This window comes from Cherax quadricarinatus, chromosome 59 (genome assembly GCF_038502225.1).
Source record: "Cherax quadricarinatus isolate ZL_2023a chromosome 59, ASM3850222v1, whole genome shotgun sequence".
Lineage (NCBI taxonomy): Eukaryota > Metazoa > Arthropoda > Malacostraca > Decapoda > Parastacidae > Cherax > Cherax quadricarinatus.
Genome location: NC_091350.1, coordinates 26,533,113 through 26,558,112, shown reverse-complemented (window position 1 = coordinate 26,558,112; position 25,000 = coordinate 26,533,113). Strand labels below are relative to the sequence as shown.

General features: G+C 45.6%; 1 protein-coding gene across 1 annotated transcript in view; it reads left to right on the top strand.

The window, feature by feature from the left end:
* The window catches only part of LOC128698323 (relaxin receptor 2), a 152,823-nt gene that overhangs the window by 62,965 nt on the left and 64,858 nt on the right, over positions 1-25,000 (top strand). Inside the window, exon 3 of the mRNA XM_070097819.1 lies at positions 21,460-21,527. Coding sequence (XP_069953920.1) covers positions 21,460-21,527 — 68 coding nt within the window. The remainder of the gene's footprint in view (positions 1-21,459; positions 21,528-25,000) is intronic.

The following is a 25,000-nucleotide window of genomic DNA, read 5'->3' as shown; positions in this document are numbered from 1 at the left end:
TGTGTGAGTGTGTGTGTGTGTGTGTGTGTGTGTGTGTGTGTGTGTGTGTGTGTTCTTGTGTGTGTGTGTGTGTCTGTCTGTGTGTGTGTGTGTGTGTTCGGGTGTGTGTGTTCGTGTGTGTGTGTGTGTGTGTGTGTGTGTGTGTGTGTGTATGTGTGTGTGTGTTCTTGTGTGTGTGTGTGTGTGTGTGTGTGTGTGTGTGTGTGTGTGTGTGTGTGTGTGTGTGTGTGTGTGTGTGTGTGTGTGTGTGTGTGTGTGTGTGTATGTGTTCTTGTGTGTGTTCTTGTGTGTGTGTGTGTGTGTGTGTGTTCTTGTGTGTGTGTGTGTGTGTGTGTGTGTTCATGTGTGTGTATGTGTGTGTGTGTGTGTGTGTGTGTGTGTGTGTGTTTATATGTGTGTGTGTGTTCGTGTGTGTGTGTTTATTTGTGTGTGTGTGTGTGTGTGTACTCACCTAATTGTACTCACCTAATTGTGGTTGCAGGGGTCGAGACTCAGCTCCTGGCCCCGCCTCTTCACTGATCGCTACTGGATCCTCTCTCTCTCTGCTTCCTGAGCTTTGTCATACCTCTTCTTAAAACTATGTATGGTTCCTGCCTCCACTACTTCACTTGCTAGGCTATTCCACTTGCTGACAACTCTATGACTGAAGAAATACTTCCTAACGTCCCTGTGACTCGTCTGAGTCTTCAGCTTCCAGTTGTGACCCCTTGTCCCTGTGTCCCCTCTCTGGAACATCCTATCTCTGTCCACCTTGTCTATTCCCCGCAGTATCTTGTATGTCGTTATCATGTCTCCCCTGACCCTTCTGTCCTCCAGTGTCGTCAGTCCGATTTCCCTTAACCTTTCCTCGTACGACATTCCCTTGAGCTCTGGGACTAGCCTTGTTGCAAACCTTTGTACTTTCTCTAACTTCTTGACGTGCTTGACTAAGTGTGGGTTCCAGACTGGTGCTGCATACTCCAGTATGGGCCTAACATACACAGTGTACAGTGTCTTGAACGATTCCTTATTAAGGTATCGGAACGCTATTCTCAGGTTTGCCAGGCGCACGTATGCTGCAGCGGTTATTTGGTTGATGTGTGCCTCCGGTGATGTGCTCGGTGTTATGGTCACCCCAAGGTCTTTCTCCCTGAGTGAGGTCTGTAGTCTTTGTCCACCTAGCCTATACTCTGTCTGCGGTCTTCTTTGCCCCTCCCCAATCTTCATGACTTTGCATTTGGCTGGATTGAATTCGAGAAGCCAGTTACTGGACCACATGTCCAGCCTCTCAAGGTCTCTTTGCAGTCCTGCCTCATCCTCGTCCGATTTAATTCTTCTCATCAACTTCACGTCATCAGCGAACAGGGACACTTCAGAGTCTATTCCTTCCATCATGTCGTTCACATATATCAAAAATAGCACTGGTCCTAGAACTGACCCCTGTGGGACCCCGCTCGTAACAGGCGCCCACTGTGATACCTCTTCACGTACCATGACTCGTTGCTGCCTCCCTGTCAGGTATTCCCTTATCCATTGCAGTGCCCTTCCTTTTACGTGTGCCTGATCCTCCAGCTTCTGCACTAATCTCTTGTGGGGAACTGTGTCAAAGGCCTTCCTGCAGTCTAGAAAAACGCAATCTACCCAACCCTCTCTCTCGTGTCTTACTTCTGTTACCTTGTCATAAAACTCCAGGAGGTTTGTGATACAAGATTTGCCTTCCATGAACCCATGCTGGTTTTCATTTATAATCTTGTTCCTTTCCAGGTGTTCCACCACTCTCCTCCTGATAATCTTCTCCATGACTTTGCACACGATACATGTCAGAGACACAGGTCTGTAGTTTAGTGCCTCGTTTCTGTTTCCTTTCTTAAATATGGGGACTACATTAGCTGTCTTCCATTTCTCAGGTAGTTGCCCAGTTTCAAGGGATGTGTTGAAGATTGTGGTTAGAGGCACACACAGCATCTCTGCTCCTTCTCTAAGGACCCATGGGGAGATGTTGTCCGGTCCCATCGCCTTTGAGGTGTCAAGGTCACTTAAGAGCTTCTTCACCTCCTCCTCAGTTGTTCGTATGTCATCCAACACTTGTTGGTATACTCCCTCTTGATGTTCCCTTCTGTTCTGTCTTCCCACAGCCCTTCCTGTCTCTACTGTAAAAACTTCCTTAAATCTCCTGTTCAGCTCCTCACATACCTCCTGATCATTTCTTGTGAGTTCTCCACCTTCTGTCCTTAATCAGATCACCTGGTCTTTGACTGTTGTCTTCCTCCTGATGTGGCTATACAACAGTTTCGGGTCAGTCTTGATTCTCGATGCTATGTCATTTTCATACTGTCGCTGGGCCTCCCTCCTTACCTGTGCGTACTCATTCCTGGCTCTGCGACTGATCTCCCTATTTTCGTGTGTTCTCTGCCTTCTGTACTTTTTCCATTCTCTATTGCACTTTGTTTTTGCCTCCTTACACCGTCGGGTGAACCAGGGGCTTGTTCTGGTATTCCCGTTGTTACTGTTGCCCTTGGGAATGAACCTTTCCACTGCCTCCTTGCATTTTGTTGCTACATATTCCATCATTTCATTTACTGGCTTTCCTGCCAGTTCACTGTCCCACTGGACCTCCCGCATGAAGTTCTTCAACCCTATGTAGTCCCCTCTTTTATAGTCAGGTTTTTCCCATTCTACTCCTGTTATTCTCTCCACTTGCAGCTCTACTATGTATTCAAAGCACAGAACCACGTGGTCGCTAGCTCCTAGGGGACTCTCATGTGTGTGTACTCACCTATTTGTACTCACCTATTTGTGGTTGCAGGGGTCGAGTCCTAGCTCCTGGCCCCGTGTGTGTATGTGTGTGTGTGTGTGTGTACGTTTGTGTGTGTGTGTGTGTATGTGTGTGTGTATGTGTGTATGTGTGTGTGTGTGTGTATGTGTGTGTGTGTGTGTGTATGTGTGTGTGTGTGTGTATGTGTATGTGTGTGTGTGTGTGTGTACTCACCTATTTGTACTCACCTATTTGTGGTTGCAGGGTTCGAGTCACAGCTCCTGGCCCCGCCTCTTCGCTGATTGCTACTAGGTCCTCTCTCTCCCTGCCCCATGAGCTCTATCATACCTCGCCTTAAAACTATGTATGGTTCCTGGCTCCACCACATCACTTTCTAGGCTATTCCATGGCCTGACTACTCTATGACTGAAGAAATACTTCGTAACATCCCTTTGATTCATCTGAGTCTTCAACTTCCAATTGTGACCTCTTGTGTCTGTGTCCTATCTCTGGAACATCCCGTCTTTGTCCACCTCGTCTATTCCGCGCAGTATTTTATATGTCGTTATCATGTCTCCCCTGACCCTCCTGGCCTCCAGTGTCGTCAGGCCGATTTCTCTCAACCTTTCTTCATAGGACAATCCCCGTAGCTCTGGGACTAGTCTTGTTGCAAACCTTTACACTTTCTCTAATTTCTTGACGTGCTTGACTAGGTGTGGATTCCAAACTGGTGCTGCATACTCCAGTATGGGCCTGACGTAGATGGTATACAGAGTTTTAAACGAATCCTTACTGAGGTATCGGAACGCTATCCGTAGGTTTGCCAGGCGCCCGTATGCTGCAGCAGTTATCTGATTGATGTGCGCCTCAGGAGATATGCTCGGTGTTATACTCACCCCCAGATCTTTTTCCTTGAGTGAGGTTTGCAGTCTTTGGCCATCTAGGCTATATTGTGTCTGCGGTCTTCTTTGCCCTTCCCCAATCTTCATGACTTTGCATTTGGCAGGGTTAAATTCAAGGAGCCAGTTGCTGGACCAGGCTTGTAGCCTGTCCAGGTCTCTTTGTAGTCCTGCCTGATCCTGGTCCGATTTGATTCTTCTCATTAACTTCACATCATCTGCAAACAAGGACACTTCTGAGTCTATCCCTTCCGTTATGTCGTTCACGTATACCAAGAACAGAACAGGTCCTAGGACTGACCCCTGTGGAACCCCGCTTGTCACAGGCGCCCACTCTGACACCTCGTCGCGTACCATGACTCGTTGTTGCCTCCCTGTCAGATATTCTCTGATCCATTGCAGTGCCTTTCCTGTTATGTGTGCCTGGTCCTCTAGCTTTTGCAGTAACCTCTTGTGAGGAACTGTGTCGAAGGCCTTCTTGCAGTCCAAAAATACGCAGTCGATCCACCCCTCTCTCTCTTGTCTTACTTCTGTCACCTTGTCATAAAACTCTAGTAGGTTTGTGACACAGGATTTTCCTTCCCTGAAACCGTGCTGGTTGTCAATTATACACTTGTTTCTTTCCAGGTGCCCCACCACTCTCCTCCTGATGATCTTCTCCATGACCTTGCATACTATACACGTTAGTGATACAGGTCTGTAGTTTAGTGCCTCATGTCTGTCTCCCTATTTAAAAATTGGGACTACATTTGCCATTTTCCATACCTCAGGGAGTTGCCCAGTTTCAAATGATGTGTTGAAGATCTTTGTTAATGGCTCACACAATATCTCTGCTCCCTCTTTAAGGACCCATGGAGAGATGTTGGCTGGTCCCACCGCCTTTGAGGTGTCAAGTTCGCATAGCAGCTTCTTCACCTACTCCTTGGTTATATGTACCTCATCCAGCACTTGCTGGTGTGCCCCCCTGTTCTGATTTCTTGGAGTCCTACTGGTTTCCACTGTAAATACCTCTGTAAATCTTGTGTTGAGCTCCTGACATACCTCTCGGTCGTTTCTTGTGAATTCCCCATCACCCTTCCTCAGTCTGATTACCTGGTCCTTGACTGTTGTTTTCCTCCTGATGTGGCTGTACAACAGCTTCGGGTCAGTCTTTACTTTTGATGCTATGTCATTTTCATATTGTCTCTGAGCCTCCCTTCTTATCTGTGCATATTCGTTTCTGGCTCTTCGGCTGATTTCTTTATTTTCCTGAGTTCTCTATCTTCTGTACCTTTTCCATTTTCTAGTACACCTAGTTTTTGCCTCCCTACACCTTTGGGTGAACCAAGGACTCGTTCTGTTCTTCCCATTATTTCTCTTTCCCTTGGGAACAAACCTCTCCTCTGCCTCCTTGCATTTTGTTGCTACATAGTCCATCATTTCTTGTACTGGTTTTCCTGTCAGTTCCCTCTCCCACTGAATGTCTTGAAGGAAGTTCCTTATGCCTGAGTAGTTCCCCCTTTTGTAGTTTGGTTTTTCCCAGCCTATTCCTGCTACTCTCTCCACTTGGAGCTCAACTATGTAGTCGAAGCACAGAACCACATGATCACTAGCTCCCAGGGGCCTTTCATACATGATACCCTCGATGTCCGAACTACTCATGGTGAATACAAGGTCCAACCTTGCTGGTTCATCCTCTCCTCTCTCTCTGGTAGTGTCTCTAACATGTTGATGCATGAGGTTCTCCAGTACCACATCCATCATCTTGGCTCTCCATGTTCCGGGACCCCCATGGGGCTCCAGGTTTTCCCAGTCAATCTCCTTGTGATTGAAATCACCCATAACTAGTAACTTTGCTCCCCCCATGTGTGCTCTCCTGGCCACCTCGGCTAGTGTGTCGATCATTGCTCTGTTGCTCTCATCGTATTCTTCTCTTGGCCTCCTGCAATTCTGTGGTGGGTTGTACATTACTGCAATTATCACCTTATGTCCCTCAGACTGGATTGTTCCTACTAAGTAGTCCCTTTCGCCCATGCCATCCATTCCTTCCATTTTCTCAAAACCCCACTGGTTTTTAATGAGCAGTGCAACTCCTCCCCCTCTCCTCCCTCTGTCTTTCTTGAGGATTTGATATCCGGATGGAAAGATTGAATCTGTTATTATTCTGGTGAGTTTTGTTTCTGTGAGTGCTATTATGTCTGGGGATGTCTCTTTGATTCTTTCGTGCCACTCCTCATACTTGTTTGTTATTCCATCTGCATTTGTATACCACACCTTCAACTTCTTTTCTAAGACTGTGGTCTGGGAAGTATATTGGGGTTGGGGAAGTGGGAGACGTGGTAAGGAACTATGGGTTGTTGCTGTGGGGGTGGAGTTTGTAATGTAGTGGGTGGGGGCATTGGATGTGGCATGGGTGTTTTGATTTAGAGTGTTTGGTTGCACTGGGGTTGACCTGGTTGGGAGGCTTCTATAGGAAGTTGTGAGGGAGGCTGTATTTGATCTTCTTCCTGGGTCTGGGATCTCCTGTCTGTCTTCTCCATCCCCTCTCTTTCGTCCTTTCGCCTTTGTAACATCTCTCTCAGTTTCTCCCTTTCTTCTTGTGTTCTGTCGCGGTCGAGATACACCTTCCTGTATGCCGTCATGTCCCTTAATCGTGCTTTCTCCTGCAGGATCCTGGTCCGAGTCGCTTCTGCCCTGTAGGTCACTCTCACTGGCCGGGTTCTTTTTTTTTACAAACCCCCCTATTCTCCGAAAATTTTCCAGCTGGGTCATATCGTCTTCTCCTATTGCTTTCATGATGCTTTCAATTGCTTTTTTTCCCCTTGTTTTCTTGCTTCATATGTTTCCCCTTCGACTTCCTGGAGCCCATACACAAAGACTGACCTCACCCTTTCATTCTCCCACTGCATATTCCTGTGTATCCCCTCATTTAATTTGGTTTCCTCCACTGCAGCTTTCCTTTCATCAGTTTCACTGGCTAATGTACTTGGGCTCAGTGGCCTGTCATTTTCCCTTCTCGGCTTTCCTTGGGCTCTGTTGTTGTCTGTTAGGGCCTCCACATAAAGCTTAGCTCTTTCATTTGCTACAGTCTCCTCTGATAGAGCATCTCCATGCAGTTGTGCCCCTTCTTTCCCTACAGTCCCCTTATTTGTGGCTGAGGTAGCAGTCTCTGTTGTCAATCCCAAAATGTTCTTTAGTTCTTTAGGCTGTTTCAGATTTTTCAATTCCTCTTCTAAACTCTGTATCCTAGCTTCTGCTGCTTTGACATGCACCTCCCACTTCCTGCTTTCCATATCAATCCTCTCTTCCATTCTCATGCTAAGTTCTTCTAGTTTCTTTTCCCATTCATGATCCCTTTTTATGAGCTCTGCTGCCCAATCTTCCTTTGCATTTTCCTCCTCCTGTCCCTTGGTTTTTCTTGTTGCTCTCTGGCAACCCATTTTTGTTTTATCCTGATTGCCTCAGAGTGGGAAACCTATGTAGTTCTGTATGTTAGGTTAGTAGTGTGTATGTCAGAGTGTGGGGGGGGAAGTAGTGGAGGAGCTGTGGCTATGTGGGAGCTGAGTGGGGAGGGGTGGGGAGGGTTTAGGGAGAACGGGGGAGGGGAGGGTGATCGAGGGAGGGGAGGGATCAGGGGAAGTAGTGAGATGGTGAGGGGGGAGTGTATGTGTGTCTGGATATGTGTGTGTGTGTGTGTGTGTGTGTGTGTGTGTGTGTGTGTGTGTGTGTGTGTGTGTGTGTGTGTGTGTGTGTGTGTGTGTGTGTGTGAGTGTGTGTGTGTGTGTGTGTGTGTTGTGTGTGTGTATGTGTGTGTGTGTGTGTGTATGTGTGTATGTCTGTGTGTGTGTGTATGTGTGTACTCACCTATTTGTACTCACCTATTTGTGGTTGCAGGGGTCGAGTCTTAGCTCCTGGCCCCGCCTCTTCACCGGTTGCTACTGGGCCCTCTCTCTCCCCGCTCCCTGAGCTTTATCAAACCTCGTCTTAAAACTGTGTATGGTTCCTGCCTCCACTACGTCATTTTCTAGGCTATTCCACTGCCTTACAACTCTATGACTGAAGAAATACTTCCTAATATCTCTCTGACTCATTTGTGTCTTCAACTTCCAATTGTGGCCTCTTGTTTCTGTGTCCCCACCCTGGAACATCCTGTCTTTGTCCACCTTGTCTATTCCACGCAGTATTTTATATGTCGTTATCATGTCTCCCCTGACCCTCCTGTCCTCCAGTGTCGTCAGGCCGATTTCCCTTAATCTTTCTTCATAGGACATTCCCCTTAGCTCTGGAACTAACCTTGTCGCAAACCTTTGTACTTTCTCTAGTTTCTTGACGTGCTTTATCAAGTGCGGGTTCCAAACAGGTGCTGCATACTCCAGTATGGGCCTGACATACACGGTGTACAGTGTCTTGAACGATTCCTTACTAAGGTATCGGAATGCTGTTCTCAGGTTTGCCAGGCGCCCATATGCTGCAGCAGTTATCTGGTTGATGTGTGCTTCCGGAGACATGCTCGGTGTTATACTCACCCCAAGATCTTTCTCCTTGAGTGAGGTTTGCAGTCTTTGGCCACCTAGCCTATACTCGGTCTGTGGTCTTCTGTGCCCTTCCCCTATCTTCATGATTTTGCATTTGGCAGGATTAAATTTGAGAAGCCATTTGCTGGACCAGGTGTCCAGTCTGTCCAGGTTTCTTTGAAGTCCTGTCTGGTCCTCATCAGATTTAATTCTCCTCATTAACTTCACATCATCTGCAAACAGGGACACTTCTGAGTCTAACCCTTCCATCATGTCGTTCACATATACCAAAAATAGCACTGGTTAGGACCGACCCCTGTGGGACCCCGTTCGTCACAGGTGCCCACTGTGATACATCATTACGTACCATGACTCGTCAGGTATTCTCTGATTCATTGCAGTGCCCTTCCTGTTATATGTGCCTGATGCTCTAGCTTCTGCACTAATCTCTTGTGAGGAACTGTGCCAAAGGCCTTCTTGCAGTCCAAGAAGATGCAATCAACCCACCCCTCTCTCTCGTGTCTTACTTCTGTTATTTTATCATAAAACTCCAGAAGGTTTGTGACACAGAATTTGCCTTCCATGAATCCGTGCTGGATGGCATTTATACTCTTGTTCCGTTCCAGGTGCTCCACCACTCTCCTCCTGATAATCTTCTCCATAATTTTGCATACTATACACGTCAATGACACAGGTCTATAGTTTAGTGCCTCTTTTCTGTCTCCTTTTTTAAAAATGGGAACTACATTTGCCGTCTTCAATACCTCAGGTAGTTGCCCAGTTTCCAGGGACGTGTTGAAGATTGTGGTAAGTGGCACGCACAACATATCTGCTCCCTCTCTAAGGACCCACGGGGAGATGTTGTCCGGTCCCATTGCCTTTGAGGTATCGATGTCCCTTAGCAGTTTCTTCACCTCCTCCTCATCTGTATGTATGTCGTCCAACACTTGTTGGTGTATTCCTTGGTGGTGTCCCCATCTGGTGTGTCCCCCCAGAGTCCTTCCTGTCTCTACTGTAAATACTTCCTTAAATCTCGTGTTGAGCTCCTCACATACCTCTTGATCGTTTCTTGTGAGTTCTCCACCTTCTTTCCTCAGCCTTATCACCTGGTCCTTGACTGTTGTCTTCCTCCTAATGTGGCTATACAGCAGTTTCGGGTCAGATTTGACTTTCGATGCTATGTCGTTTTCATACTGTCGCTGGGCCTCCCTCCTTATCTGTGCATACTCTTTTCTGGCTCTTCTACTAATCTCCTTGTTTTCCTGGGTCCTATGCCTCCTGTACCTTTTCCATTCTCTGTTGCACTTAGTTTTTGCCTCCCTACACCTTCGGGTAAACCAAGGACTCGTTTTGGTCTTCCTATTATTTCTGTTTCCCTTGGGAACAAAACTTTCCTCAGCCTCCTTGCACTTTGTTGCCACATATTCCATCATCTCGTTAACTGATTTTCCTACCATTTCTCTGTCCCACTAAACCTCCTGCAGGAAGTTTCTCATACCTGTGTAGTCCCCCCTTTTATAGTTTGGCCTGACCCCTTCGGTTCCTGTTACCTTCTCCACTTGTAACTCTACTATATAATCAAAACTCAGAACCACATGATCGCTAGCTCCAAGGGGCCTCTCGTAAGTGATGTCCTCAATGTCTGAACTGCTCAGGGTGAACACAAGATCCAGTCTTGCTGGCTCATCCTCCCCTCTCTCTCTGGTTGTGTCCCTGACATGTTGATGCATGAGGTTTTCAAGTACCACATCCATCATCTTGGCTCTCCATGTTTCGGGACCCCCATGTGGCTCCAGGTTTTCCCAGTCGATCTCCCTGTGGTTGAAATCGCCCATTACCAGTAACTTTGCTCTGCTCGAGTGAGCTCTTCTTGCCACCTCAGCCAGTGTGTCCACCATCACCCTGTTGTTTTCTTCGTACTCCTCTCTTGGCCTCCTGCAGTTCTGTGGTGGGTTATACATCACTCCAAAGGCTACTTTATGTTCTCCGGACTGAATTGTACCTACAATGTAGTCTCTTTCTCCAATCATGTCCATGCCTTCCATTTCCTCAAATCCCCATCGGTGTTTTATGAGCAGTGCAACCCCTCCTACCCCTCTACTCCTTCTATCTTTCCTCAGGATCTGATATCCCATTGGGAAGATTGTGTCTGTTATTGTCTCAGCGAGTTTTGTTTCTGTGACTGCTATGATGTCTGGGGATTTTTCACTGATTCTTTCGTTCCACTCCTCATGTTTATTCGTTATTCCATCCGCGTTTGTGCACCAAACTTTCAGTTTCTTTCCTATTATTGTGGTCATGCAAGAATATTGGGGTTGGGGAGCGAGAGCCTTGGTGGGGGCCTATATGGGGCTGTGGTGTAGGTGGGGTTTGTGATATGGGGTGAGGTTTGTGATATGGGGGTTGGTGGCAGAGGGAACAGTGAGTGGGTTGTAGTATAGGTTGCTCAGTTGAGTTGGGAATGTCGTGGTTGGAGTCTTTTGGTGGGAGATTCTGTGGGGTGTGTTTGCCCTTCCTCCTGTGTCTGGGTCCTGCTCATCTTCGTCATTGCCTCTCGTCCCTCCTTGCGTCTCTGTACCCTCTCTTTCAGTGTAGTCCTTTTGTCTTGTGTTCTGTCGCGGTCGAGGTATACTCTCTGGTACCCCTGTTTGTCCCTCAGTCTTGCTTTCTCTTGCAGAATCCTGGTTCGAACTGATTCTTCCTTGAAAATTACTTTGACATGCCGTATCCTTCCACTCGCAAACCACCCAATTCTCTGAAAATTTGTCACCTGGGTCATATCGCCCTCACCTATTGTTTTCATGATGCCTTCAATCATTTTTTTCTCCTCCTGTTTTATTTCTTCAAAGTTGTCCCCCTTGGCTTCTTGGAGCCCGTACACAAAAACTGACCTCGCCCTTTCCTCCTCCCACTGAGTCTCCATCTGCTTCCTCTGAGGCATTTTATTTCCTTCCATTGACATGTTCTTGCCTTCAGTCCCTGTCATATCTGGAACTTCTATTCTCAGTGAACTGTCTTTCATGACCTGCTGTCCCTTGCTACTGCAGTTGGCTGTTAGAATCTCTGCATATAGCATACCTTCATTGTGTTCGGACCTGTCATTTGATCTTAGTGTACTTCTCGTCTTTTCCCTGGCCCCACGTGGGTCTGATAAGGCCTTCACGTATGGCATGTCTCCGTTGTTGCTTACCGGCCCCTTGTCTGCCCCTGATATCACATCTGAATTGTCATTTGTCTCTCTAATCTGTTTCAGGCTTTGCAGTTTCTCTTCTAAGCACTGTATCCTAGCTTCTGCTGTTAAGAGCTGTACTTCCCACTTCCTGCACTCCTCAGCTATCCGCTCCTCCATTTTCTTACCAAGCTCTACTATCTTCCTTCCCCACTCTTCCTCCCTTTTTTGGAGCTCTAACTCCCAGTCTTTCCTCCCTGGTTCGTCTACCAGATCTCTGGTTTTCCGTCCTCTAGGGCCACCCATTTTTTTTTTTATTTTTTTTTTTTTATTTTTTTTTTTACCACAGACAGAAGGCTAAAGGAGGGAGAGGGTGCGACGGGGAGAGAGAAAGGGTAGAAAGAGGGAGAGACAGGAGAGGGAAAGGGTAGAAAGAGGGAGAGAGAGGAGAGAGTATAGGGGTGAGGGATAAGACCAAGGGTGAGAGAGAGTAATGTGAGGGGGGAGAGAAAGGGTAGAGAGAGGGAGAAAGAGAGGGAGAGAGAGAGAGAGAGAGAGAGAGAGAGAGAGACATAGACAGAGAAAGGAGGGTGAGGGAAAAGGCTATGAGAGAGAGAAATGCGAGGGAGGGGTAGAAATATAGAAAAAGGGAGATGGAGAGAGTAGCCTATAGAGAGAGAGAGAGAGAGAGAGAGAGAGAGAGAGAGAGAGAGAGAGAGAGAGAGAGAGAGAGAGAGAGAGAGAGAGAGAGAGAGAGAGAGAGAGAGAGAGAGAGAGGGAGAGAGAAAGAAAGAGAGAGAGAAATGTGAGGGGGAGAGAAAGGGTAGAGGGAAAAAGAGAGGGAGAGAGAGAGAGAGAGAGAGAGAGAGAGACAGACAGACAGAGAAAGGAGGGTGAGGGAAAAGGCTATGAGAGAGAGAAATGCGAGGGAGGGGTAGAAATATAGAAAAAGGGAGATGGAGAGAGAAGCCTATAGAGAGAGAGAGAAGAGAGAGAGAGAGAGAGAGAGAGAGAGAGAGAGAGAGAGAGAGAGAGAGAGTGGGAGAGAGAGTGAGAGAGAGAGAGGGAGAGAGAGAGAGAGAAAGAAAGAGTAGGGGGAAGGGGAGGGAAAAAGGCTATGAGAGAGAGAAACGCGAGGGAGGGGGAGAGAGAAAGATAGGAGGGAGGAGGGAGTGAAGGCAAGAGCGGGGAGGGGAAAGGTCTGTGGGGAGGGAAAGGTGTGTGGGGGGGTGAGGGGACGCGGTCAAATTCCAAGGATCAGCTGTGTAAATGAGTGGGAGTGTGTACTCACCTAGTTGTGGTTTCAGGGGTCGAGACTCAGCTCCTGGCCCCGAGTGTGTATGTGTGTGCGTGCGTGTGTGTGTGAGCACGTCAGTTGTTTATATGTCCCAGAAATACAATTCACCTCTGTGTATCCGTAATACTAATAAGATACCCTTAACACAGAGTAATTCTAATAATTATAATACTAGCGTGTGTTAACGAGTCTTTCTTTCACCCAGTTATGTACTACCTTGTACTACATGTGTACCCAATACTTGCTTCTCAGATTGTACTGTCTTTGTGTCCTAAAACATTATCTCTCATAACTGTTGTCAGGGCTGTAGTCCCATTAGCCCCGACTTAATCCTCCTGCCTATTCCTTGCTCCTACAAATTTTATCTTCCTACTACTGCTAGGTGTTGTGTGTATGATAATCACTCTGGAGCAGGGTTTGTGATAGCCAGCTACCAGTGATCGTAGGGCCAGCTCTACCACTCAAAACTTCCCGCCAACCACAAACAGGTGATTTGTACGTTACTCCTCAGAGGTCCCCTTCCACCTCTGACTTCTTCGGCTATTCTTTTCTCGTTGCCCTTTTGAGTCCTCATTTACCACACTTATCACTTGTATACTGTTACTTTTATAATTTACACTTCATTTTTGGTAAGTACACTTCTTATTTGTGATGACACCCAACCTGTTATGGCGGCCTACTTCTTCAGGCCTACTGCTGCCACCACCTCTGCTTATATATATTTATGTATATGTATGTATATATATATATATATATATATATATATATATATATATATATATATATATATATATATATATATATATATATATATATATATATATATATATATATATATATATATATATATATATCCCCTTTCTGGCTAGCTTGTTCACGCTGTGTGCTACATCACAGTTTCTCGTTGCCAACCTCTCTTAATTCTATTTGATCTTTTCTCTTTAGTCACTCGCTTTGTACTTTGTATATTTGTAACAGTGTGGCAACAAGTGTGTGTGTACTCACCTAGTTGTACTCACCTAGTTGAGGTTGCGGGGGTCGAGTCCGAGCTCCTGGCCCCGCCTCTTCACTGATCGCTACTAGGTCACTCTCCCTGAGCCGTGAGCTTTATCATACCTCTGCTTAAAGCTATGTATGGATCCTGCCTCCACTACATCGCTTCCCAAACTATTCCACTTACTGACTACTCTGTGGCTGAAGAAATACTTCCTAACATCCTTGTGATTCATCTGTGTCTTCAGCTTCCAACTGTGTCCCCTTGTTACTGTGTCCAATATCTGGAACATCCTGTCTTTGTCCACCTTGTCAATTCCTCTCAGTATTTTGTATGTCGTTATCATGTCCCCCTATCTCTCCTGTCCTCCAGTGTCGTCAGGTTGATTTCCCTTAACCTCTCCTCGTAGGACATACCTCTTAGCTCTGGGACTAGTCTTGTTGCAAACCTTTGCACTTTCTCTAGTTTCTTCACGTGCTTGGCTAGGTGTGGGTTCCAAACTGGTGCCGCATACTCCAATATGGGCCTAACGTACACGGTGTACAGGGTCCTGAATGATTCCTTATTAAGATGTCGGAATGCTGTTCTGAGGTTTGCTAGACGCCCATATGCTGCAGCAGTTATTTGGTTGATGTGCACTTCAGGAGATGTGCCTGGTGTTATACTCACCCCAAGATCTTTTTCCTTGAGTGAGGTTTGTAGTCTCTGACCCCCTAGACTGTACTCCGTCTGCGGCCTTCTTTGCCCTTCCCCAATCTTCATGACTTTGCACTTGGTGGGATTGAACTCCAGGAGCCAATTGCTGGACCAGGTCTGCAGCCTGTCCAGATCCCTTTGTAGTTCTGCCTGGTCTTCGATCGAGTGAATTCTTCTCATCAACTTTACGTCATCTGCAAACAGGGACACCTCAGAGTCTATTCCTTCCGTCATGTCGTTCACAAATACCAGAAACAGCACTGGTCCTAGGACTGACCCCTGCAGGGACCCCGCTGGTCACAGGTGCCCACTCTGACACCTCGCCACGTACCATGACTCGCTGCTGTCTTCCTGACAAGTATTCCCTGATCCATTGTAGTGCCTTCCCTGTTATCCCTGCTTGGTCCTCCAGTTTTTGCACCAATCTCTTGTGTGGAACTGTGTCAAACGCCTTCTTGCAGTCCAAGAAAATGCAATCCACCCACCCCTCTCTCTCCTGTCTTACTGCTGTCACCATGTCATAGAACTCCAGTAGGTTTGTGACACAGGATTTCCCGTCCCTGAAACCATGTTGGCTGCTGTTGATGAGATCGTTCCTTTCTAGGTGTTCCACCACTCTTCTCCTTATAATCTTCTCCATGATTTTGCATACTATACATGTCAGTGACACTGGTCTGTAGTTTAATGCTTCATGTCTGTCTCCTTTTTAAAGATTGGGACTACATTTGCTGTCTTCCATGCCTCAGGCAATCTCCCTGTTTCGATAGATGTATTGAATATTGTTGTTAGGGGGTACACATAGCGCCTCTGCTCCTCTCTCAATACCCATGGGGAGATGTTATCTGGCCCCATTGCCTTTGAGGTATCTAGCTCACTCAGAAGCCTCTTCACTTCTTCCTCGGTTGTGTGCACTGTGTCCAGCACTTGGTGGTGTGCCCCACCTCTCCGTCTTTCTGGAGTCCCTTTTGTCTCCTCTGTGAACACTTCTTTGAATCTCTTGTTGAGTTCTTCACATACTTCACGGTCATTTCTTGTTGTCTCTCCTCCTCCTTCCTTAGCCTGATTACCTGGTCCTTGACTGTTGTTTTCCTCCTGATGTGGCTGTACAACAGTTTCGGGTCAGATTTGGCTTTTGCTGCTATGTCATTTTCATATTGTCTTTGGGCCTCCCTTCTTATCTGTGCATATTCGTTTCTGGCTCTACGACTGTTCTCCTTATTCTCCTGGGTCCTTTGCCTTCTATATTTCTTCCATTCCCTAGCACACTTGGTTTTTGCCTCCCTGCACCTTTGGGTAAACCATGGGCTCATCCTGGCTTTTTCATTATTCCTGTTACCCTTGGGTACAAACCTTTCCTCAGCCTCCTTGCATTTTGTTGCTACATATTCCATCATCTTATTAACTGGCTTCCCTGCCATTTCTCTGTCCCACTGAACCCCGTTCAGGTAGTTACTCATTCCTGTGTAGTCCCCTTTCTTGTAGTTTGGCTTCATTCGTCCTGGCCTTCCTGCTTCTCCCTCCAATTGTAGCTCTACTGTGTATTCGAAGCTTAAAACCACATGGTCACTGGCCCCAAGGGGTCTTTCATATGTGATGTCCTCGATATCTGCACTACTCAAGGTGAATACTAAGTCCAGCCTTGCTGGTTCATCCTCTCCTCTCTCTCTTGTAGTGTCCTTTACGTGTTGGCACATGAAGTTTTCCAGTACCACCTCCATCATCTTAGCCCTCCATGTATCTTGGCCCCCATGTGGGTCCAAGTTCTCCCAATCGATCTCCTTGTGGTTAAAGTCACCCATGATCAGGAGCTTTGCCCTGCATGCATGAGCTCTTCTGGCCACTCTAGCCAGTGTGTCAACCATCGCTCTATTGCTCTCGTCGTACTCTTGCCTAGGCCTCCTGCTGTTCTGTGGTGGGTTATACATCACTGCTATTACCACCTTGGGACCTCCAGAGTGAAGTGTTCCCGCTATGTAATCACTTTCTTCTCCGCTGTCTCCTCTCTCCAGCTCATCAAAATTCCAGCGATTTTTGATCAGCAACGCCACTCCTCCACCCCCCTGTTCCCTCTGTCTTTCCTCAGGATTTGGTATCCCGTTGGAAAGATGGCATCTGTTATCATACCTGTAAGCTTGGTTTCTGTGAGAGCTATGATGTCCGGTGATGCTTCTTTGACTCTTTCATGCCACTCCTCCCACTTATTTGTTATTCCATCAGCGTTTGTGTACCATACCTTCAGTTTCCTTTCCAACACTGTGGTTTGGGGGGCCTGTGAGGGTGGGAGACCTGGTGGCATACTGTGGGATTCTATAGCTCGGTGTTGGGTGGAGGCTGTGGGTATGGATTGTAGTGTGTGTTGGGATGGTGTGATAGGTTGTATGGTTCTGAGAATAGTTGTGTGTGTGCTTGCCCTTGCTGTTCTGTTCTGCTCTGACTGACCTCTGCCGGTTCCATCCTTGTCTCTTTTCCTAGCTCCTTTCGCTTTTTTGTCCTCTCCCTCAGCTGCTGTCGTTCTGATTTTGTTCTGTCTCTGTCTAGGAACACCCTCTTGTACTCTTCCGAGTATTTCAATCGTGGTTTCTCTTGGAGGATCCTGTGTGTGTGTGTGTATGTGTGTATGTGTGTGTATGTGTGTGTGTGTGTGTGTGTACTCACCTATTTGTGGTTGCAGGGGTCGAGTCCTAGCTCCTGGCTCCGTTCTGTGTGTGTGTGTGTGTGTGTGTGTGTGTGTGTGTGTGTGTGTGTGTGTGTGTGTGTGTGTGTGTGTGTGTGTGTGTGTGTGTGTGAGAGAGAGAGAGAGAGTATTAACTTCGTAATATGTAAAATTGTGACTTGCATCTTTTTCTTATATTGACGAAAAATTGCAGTTGTTGTAGTGACTTTTTCTGCTGAAATAATTAAATGAGAAAAATTGTGGGTTATGAGTGAAAATTGTCTTTTTGTGAGATGTTGGTGGGAGAGTGAGGTGTTGGGAGATGTTGGTGGGAGAGTGAGGTGTTGGGAGATGTTGGTGGGAGAGTGAGGTGTTGGGAGATGTTGGTGGGAGAGTGAGGTGTTGGGAGATGTTGGTGGGAGAGTGAGGTGTTGGGAGATGTTGGTGGGAGAGTGAGGTGTTGTGAGATGTTGGTGGGAGAGTGAGGTGTTGGGAGATGTTGGTGGGAGAGTGAGGTGTTGGGAGATGTTGGTGGGAGAGTGAGGTGTTGGGAGATGTTGGTGGGAGAGTGAGGTGTTGGGAGATGTTGGTGGGAGAGTGAGGTGTTGTGAGATGTTGGTGGGAGAGTGAGGTGTTGGGAGATGTTGGTGGGAGAGTGAGGTGTTGCGAGATGTTGGTGGGAGAGTGAGGTGTTGGGAGATGTTGGTGGGAGAGTGAGGTGTTGGGAGATGTTGGTGGGAGAGTGAGGTGTTGTGAGATGTTGGTGGGAGAGTGAGGTGTTGGGAGATGTTGGTGGGAGAGTGAGGTGTTGCGAGATGTTGGTGGGAGAGTGAGGTGTTGGGAGATGTTGGTGGGAGAGTGAGGAGTTGGGAGATGTTGGTGGGAGAGTGAGGTGTTGGCAGATGTTGGTGGGAGAGTGAGGTGTTGGGAGATGTTAGTGGGAGAGTGAGGTGTTGGGAGATGTAGGTGGGAGAGTGAGGTGATGGGAGATGGGTGGGTGGAAGTGAGGAGGTAAGGGTTGGGGTTATGGAGAAGGGGTAAGAAGAGGATTGTATTATAATTTTAATGAAATATTGGGATTTTACTGAAATTAAAGGTATTGTGTGAATATATTTTAAAAGAATGGATTCAGTAACATATCTAGGCTTAAATTCTCTCTATGGTAGAAATGAGTGTTGGTGTTCAGGTAGAGAGAGAGAGAGAGAGAGAGAGAGAGAGAGAGAGAGAGAGAGAGAGAGAGAAGGTTACTTCGTGGGGACTGACCTGAGATTTTAATCTGAAGGTAAATCAGATAAGATTCGCCTAGTCGGCAGATGTCTAGACTTTGAGGAGAGTGAATATTTTGTTGTATTTTGTACAAATTGCGGATTGTTGTGGGTATTAACGAAAATGAGGAATAATTTGGGTTATCCTGGTTAAGAGTGAAAATGTGTATTAGTGTCATTTATGAAAAAAATTGTAACGAAAGGGGAAAAATTGTGAAATTGTGAAATAAAATGGAAAATGATGTGGGTTGTGGGTATTGTTGTTGAACTAGAGATGCTGAAAAAAAAAACGTTACAAGTTGTGAGTTGTGGGTTGTGAGTGTTGTTGCGAGCCTGGGAGCCGACGAAAAAGGTTATGGTAACAGACCTAATTCTGTGTGTTGGCTTGTGTGTGTGAGGTCATCACGTTATGTCACTGACCGCTGAGTAAACACAGGTGGGGTGACATCATGCATACGAGGAAGTTACTTGTTTAGACCTGCATAGGGAGGGCCCAAAAATTTGATCCAAGGAAGTGGAGGGAAAATCTTTGTATAATTGTTATCGAGAAAAGTTAATCCAAGGAGGGTGATCTTGATCCCAGGAGGTGAATCAGGATTTTGGGATGGGGTGGGATGGAGAGGGAGGCCTTTGATCCAAGGAAGTAGAGCAGGAATATTTGGACATAAAGGGTGGGGGATGAGGGACAAGGTCTTGATCCAAGGAGATTGAGCAAAAATATTTGGACATAGAGGGTGGATCTGGGTGGTGGGAGGTGTTGGGGGAGATGGAGGTGTTGATCCAAGGAGACGGGGAGTAGCTCAAATCTTTGTATCATTAATATCGAGAAAAAGTTGATCCAAGGAAGCAGAGCAGGAATATTTGGACATGGAGGGTAGAAGTGGATGCTGGGAGGTGTGGGGTGTTGATCCGAGGAGTTGGAGAATACAAGAAAATTCGATAATATTTGGGGGAGATGGAGAGGGAGGTCTTGATCCGAGGAGATGGAGCAAGAATATTTGAACATAGAGGGTGATGGTGTGGGGGAGAGAGAGATGTGTTGATCCAAGGAGATGGAGCAGGAATATTGGGTTTAGAGGGTGATGTGAGGGAGACGGAGGTCTTGATCCGAGGAGATGGAGCAGGAATATTTGGACATAGAGGGTGATGGTGGTGATCTTAATACGAGGAAGTGGAGCAGGAATATTGGGATGGGGGTGCAAGTGGGAGGTGTGGGTGAGGGTGTTGATCCGAGGAGTTAGAGATTACAAGAAAATGGATTTTTTTGGGGGGGTGGAGAGGGAGGTCTTGATCCATGGAAGTAGAGCAGGAATATTTGGACATAGAGGGTAGAAGTGGATGGTGGGAGGTGTGGGGGAGGGTGTTGATCCGAGGAGGTGGAGACCACAAGAAAATTAAGTAAAAAAAATCGAAAAAATCGGAAAAAAAAATACGGGGAGCGGGGGCGATCCGGCGGACGCAGCAGAAGGCGCCTCAGAATGCGCGGGCGCGGGTGGGCGCGGGCGGGCGCGCGGTGAAAAGCCATAAATGGAAGCCACTCAGGGAGAAAGCCATACCGTGGAAGCCACTCAGGGAGGAAGCCATACCGTGGAAGCCACTCATGGAGGAAGCCATACCGTGGAAGCCACTCATGGAGGAAGCCATACCGTAGAAGCCACACAGGGAGGAAGCCATACCGTGGAAGCCACTCATGGAGGAAGCCATACCGTGGAAGCCACTCATGGAGGAAGCCATACAGAAGAAAACATTACTACTTGTGTGTACTTAACTAGATGTGGTTGCAGGGGTCGAGTCACAGCTCCTGGCCCCACCTCTTCACTGTTTGCTGCTAGGTCACTCTTCCTGCTTCAAGAGATTAGTCATCCCTCTTCTTAAAGCTATGTATGGATCCTGCCTCCACTACATCACTTCCCAGACTATTCCACTTCCTGACAACTCTGTGACTGAAAAAAATACTTCCTAAGATTCCTGTGATTCATCTGAGTCTTCATCAATCAACTGTGACACCTTCTTGCTGTGTCCCATCTCTGGAACATCCTGTCTCAATCCACCTTGTCGATTCCTCTCAGTATTTTATACGTCGTTATCATAACCTCCCCCTATCTCTCCTCTCCTCCAGTGTCGTCAGGTCAACTACCCTTAAATTTATTTGGTTTGGTTCATGTTGACTATCGCCTTTTCGAATATTATTTCCTCCCATCTCGTTACATATGTATATTTATTTCTAGCTTATCTGAATATTTTTTTTTCATGGTTTTCCATCTTCCATTTAACCATTTTTTATTATTTCGTCTTATAATTCAATTAAGAAAAAAAACGGTTTAATTCCATTTTCGTAAACTCTACACAATTCTTGTCCCTTGTAAATTTCTCAAAAACATTGTCTTTAAAAATTATAATTTCCTTTCTTGTTATCTAATTATTTTATTTTATTTTGGCTTTCGTGTCCTCTGCTGTTAAAGCAATTACTAAATCTGATATTGATGCGTTGACTTCCATCATTCTTGTTTTATGTACATGCTGATACATACAAAAAAAAACTGTCATCAAATTGGGGAAATCTACTAACGATTTAAACCATACCGCGGGTGGGGTTAGAACCCGCGATCAGAGTCTCAAAATTCCAGACCAATCGCGGGTTCTAACCCCACCCATGGTATGGTTTGTTTACAATAGTGTCATTACGATTTCATGAGTGATGGCGCCTTCTAACAATTTATTTGCAGTTCTAGTCTCATAGAATGCCATTTTTTCCCCTTTATTGATAAAATCTGCTAATACAATAACTTTACCCTGATCACGGTCACTTCTCACCAATGGTTGCCTGTTGATTATACTCAATTCCTTATTTATCTTACTTAACTTTTCTCGTTCCCAAGTGTTATCAAGTGTTGCGTGTTCTCGTTTACTACGAGTTTCTCATCTTCATTTCGTTCTCTTATCCCTAATATTTCAACATTTTCAGTACATTTAACTTCAATTTCCACGATATACAGAAATTCCTCTACTAATGTTTGCACTCCACTGAGCAACTTCTGTGTAATTTATCTCCATTTAAAATATTTTTTCCTGACGGATTTCAGTTTGACAAGCTTTTTCAGGGCTATTTTCGTTTATAATATCCATAAGAAGAATTTTTTTGAAATTACTGTATACATGATCTTTAAAAATGTATTATTCTCACTGCTGCCCCAGTGTCTCACTGTTTTAGTAATGTATATAATTATTTCCTTAATTAAAATAAGTCTGTGTTCCACAGGTATTTTCACACCTTCCGCTACTGCAGCTACGTACCAACCGTACCTAAGTGTCTGCCCAACTTTGATGGTTAGTGGTGCTGTTCTCACTGTTCTGGTACAGTTATGGTGAGTGGTGCTGTTCTCACTGTTCTCCCGGTGCAGTTATGGTGAGTGGTGCTGTTCTCACTGTTCTCCTGGTGCAGTTATGGTGAGTGGTGCTGTTCTCACTGTTCTCCTGGTGCAGTTATGGTGAGTGGTACTGTTCTCACTGTTCTCCTGGTGCAGTTATGGTGAGTGGTGCTGTTCTCACTGTTCTCCCGGTGCAGTTATGGTGAGTGGTGCTGTTCTCACTGTTCTCCTGGTGCAGTTATGGTGAGTGGTGCTGTTCTCACTGTTCTCCTGGTGCAGTTATGGTGAGTGGTGCTGTTCTCACTGTTCTCCTGGTGCAGTTATGGTGAGTGGCGCTGTTCTCACTGTTTTCCTGGTGCAGTTATGGTGAGTGGCGCTGTTCTCACTGTTTTCCTGGTGCAGTTATGGTGAGTGGCGCTTTTCTCACTGTTTTCCTGGTGCAGTTATGGTGAGTGGCGCTGTTCTCACTGTTCTCCTGGTGCAGTTATGGTGAGTAGTGCCGTTCTCACTGTTCTCCTGGTGCAGTTATGGTGAGTGGCGCTGTTCTCACTGTTTTCCTGGTGCAGTTATGGTGAGTGGTGCTGTTCTCACTGTTCTCCTGGTGCAGTTATGGTGAGTGGCGCTGTTCTCACTGTTCTCCTGGTGCAGTTATGGTGAGTGGCGCTGTTCTCACTGTTCTCCTGGTACAGTTATGGTGAGTGGCGCTGTTCTCACTGCTCTCCTGGTGCAGTTATGGTGAGTGGTGCTGTTCTCACTGTTCTCCTGGTGCAGTTATGGTGAGTGGCGCTGTTCTCACTGTTCTCCTGGTGCAGTTATGGTGAGTGGCGCTGTTCTCACTGTTCTCCTGGTACAGTTATGGTGAGTGGCGCTGTTCTCACTGCTCTCCTGGTGCAGTTATGGTGAGTGGCACTGTTCTCACTGTTCTCCTGCTGCAGTTATGGTGAGTGGTACTGTTCTCACTGTTCTCCTGGTGCAGTTATGGTGAGTGGCGCTGTTCTCACTGTTCTCCTGGTGCAGTTATGGTGAGTGGCGCTGTTCTCACTGTTCTCCTGGTGCAGTTATGGTGAGTGGCGCTGTTCTCACTGTTCTCCTGGTGCAGTTATGGTGAGTGGTGCTGTTCTCACTGTTCTCCTGGTGCAGTTATGGTGAGTGGCGCTGTTCTCACTGTTCTCCTGGTGCAGTTATGGTGAGTGGCGCTGTTCTCACTGTTCTCCTGGTGCAGTTATGGTGAGTGGCGCTGTTCTCACTGTTCTCCTGGTGCAGTTATGGTGAGTGGTGCTGTTCTCACTGTTCTCCTGGTGCAGTTATGGTGAGTGGCGCTGTTCTCACTGTTCTCCTGGTGCAGTTATGGTGAGTGGCGCTGTTCTCACTGTTCTCCTGGTGCAGTTATGGTGAGTGGCGCTGTTCTCACTGTTCTCCTGGTACAGTGAGAGGGGGAAGAACTGTGATTGTATCCTGGGATGTATCACGCGCCTGTCAGAGGAAAATGCCTTCATTTCACAGCATTTACTCAACATTATCAAATATGCTTTACTGCTCAATGTTTTACGAAAAGTTTCCATAGATTTAGACGAAGACCTTTGAATCTTGCATAAAGGAAGACATTAATGACTTAAGAAATCGCAATAACACGATTGCAAACAAGCCACAGAACGGGTGGAGATTCAACCCATGACAAGTGAATCCTAGGACTCACAGTGTTCGGTGAAAACTTAATAGAACCTGAAAAGTTATTCCACCAAGCTGTTAACTGTTTCTTCGTAAATTTAACGCTCACTTCAACACCGTGAAATCAGTCTTAGTTATTATAAGTATCTTTCACATAATTAGGAAAAATATTATACCTAAATAATCGCATAAGCTCTAGGTTTGCTTACTAAGATACTTATTATACCCGCAGCGATATCACTTACCTCACAAGCCAGTCATTGTTGGCCCCACTGGATCACTATTTTCCATTATCACTGAAATTGTTAAAATCAGAAAACAGAAACACATGGAAAATCGCTGGCAAGGGACGGATCTGTAACAGCAATAATATGACAAGTTTACTGCTGGAAGAATCAGTAATGACTTTGTCCTTCAGAGCACACACACACACACAGGGGCCAGGAGCTGCGACTCATCCCTGCAACCACAACTAGGTGAATACAAGGTTTGTGTTCTTCAGGTTTATTTTGTTTTGTAAATATAGTTTATGAACGTTTAGGTAGGCGGAGTTTAATAATTAGAAAAGGTTTATTAATATATATAAATATATATATATATATAAATATATATATATATAAATATATATATATATATATATATATATATATATATATATATATATAACAACCACAGGGAAAGTTGAATGACAGCTCTTGGCCTTTGTATTACTATCAACACATGGTCAGGAGGTTGCAGTGTTGCGGGAAGGAGCAGCAACTACAAGGAGGTCAGGTCAGGTCAGGTCAGCGGAACGTTGTAGCTCGAATGAATTAGGGAAAATTTTATATATTGAAATTTATTGACAGTAGTGAGAACTTCTATAAAACTGCTAAAATTATATGGGTAAACAGGATTGTTGTTGCTAAATTGGGCTTTAAGGCTGCCCAAAATCCATTTCATAACCAGGTTTTTTCTATAAAGTACTGTAGTAATGTAATATTGTCCTATATCAATTGTCTGCTGCACTTTTTTAGAAATAAATATTAACCTATCATCATTATAATCATTATGAAAGTTGACGTAGCGAGAATTAAGCAACTTCGAATTATGTCCAACGAACGAGGAAATCACTTAAGATAGTCATTGTATCTTCTGGTGTTTTTGATCTTACGGTTCAGTGTTGTTATGTTTGATATTAAGGGTAAGTACAACACTCTCCTGCTGTGACTGATACCTTATTCTTCAGGTCTTCACTACGGTAATCGCTAAGTTTCCCCAATATTTCCTTTACGGTATTTTGCTGCTGTCGCACATTCTTTGGTTTATATTGTTATATATAACGTAGTAATGAAAACAACATAAAACAAAACCCAAATTGAAATTTTCAAGTGAGTCCATAAGAGCTAAGTCTCAGAAGCCTACTTTTTTTTGAGCAAAATCCAATAAATTCCAGACCATTTCATTCGAATCAGCATTTTAATAAAGAATCCTCTATTAGTTTCCGATTCAGGTATCAAATTTGTTAATGACGTCTATCTCTAAATACGAATTCCAAAGAAAATATAATCTCGATGAACTTCATACAACGAGACATAAAACTAACCAATATTAGTACATCATAAACCACTAAATTTATATTAGACGCAACACACTGTAGAGAAAACTCAGTGGACTCGACATCAATCAATCAATCAATCAAATTTACTCCTTCAGAGATGTAGTCTATTTTGTGTTATTATTCTGTAATATATTATGAACGAAATGAGAAGATTTGTTGATACA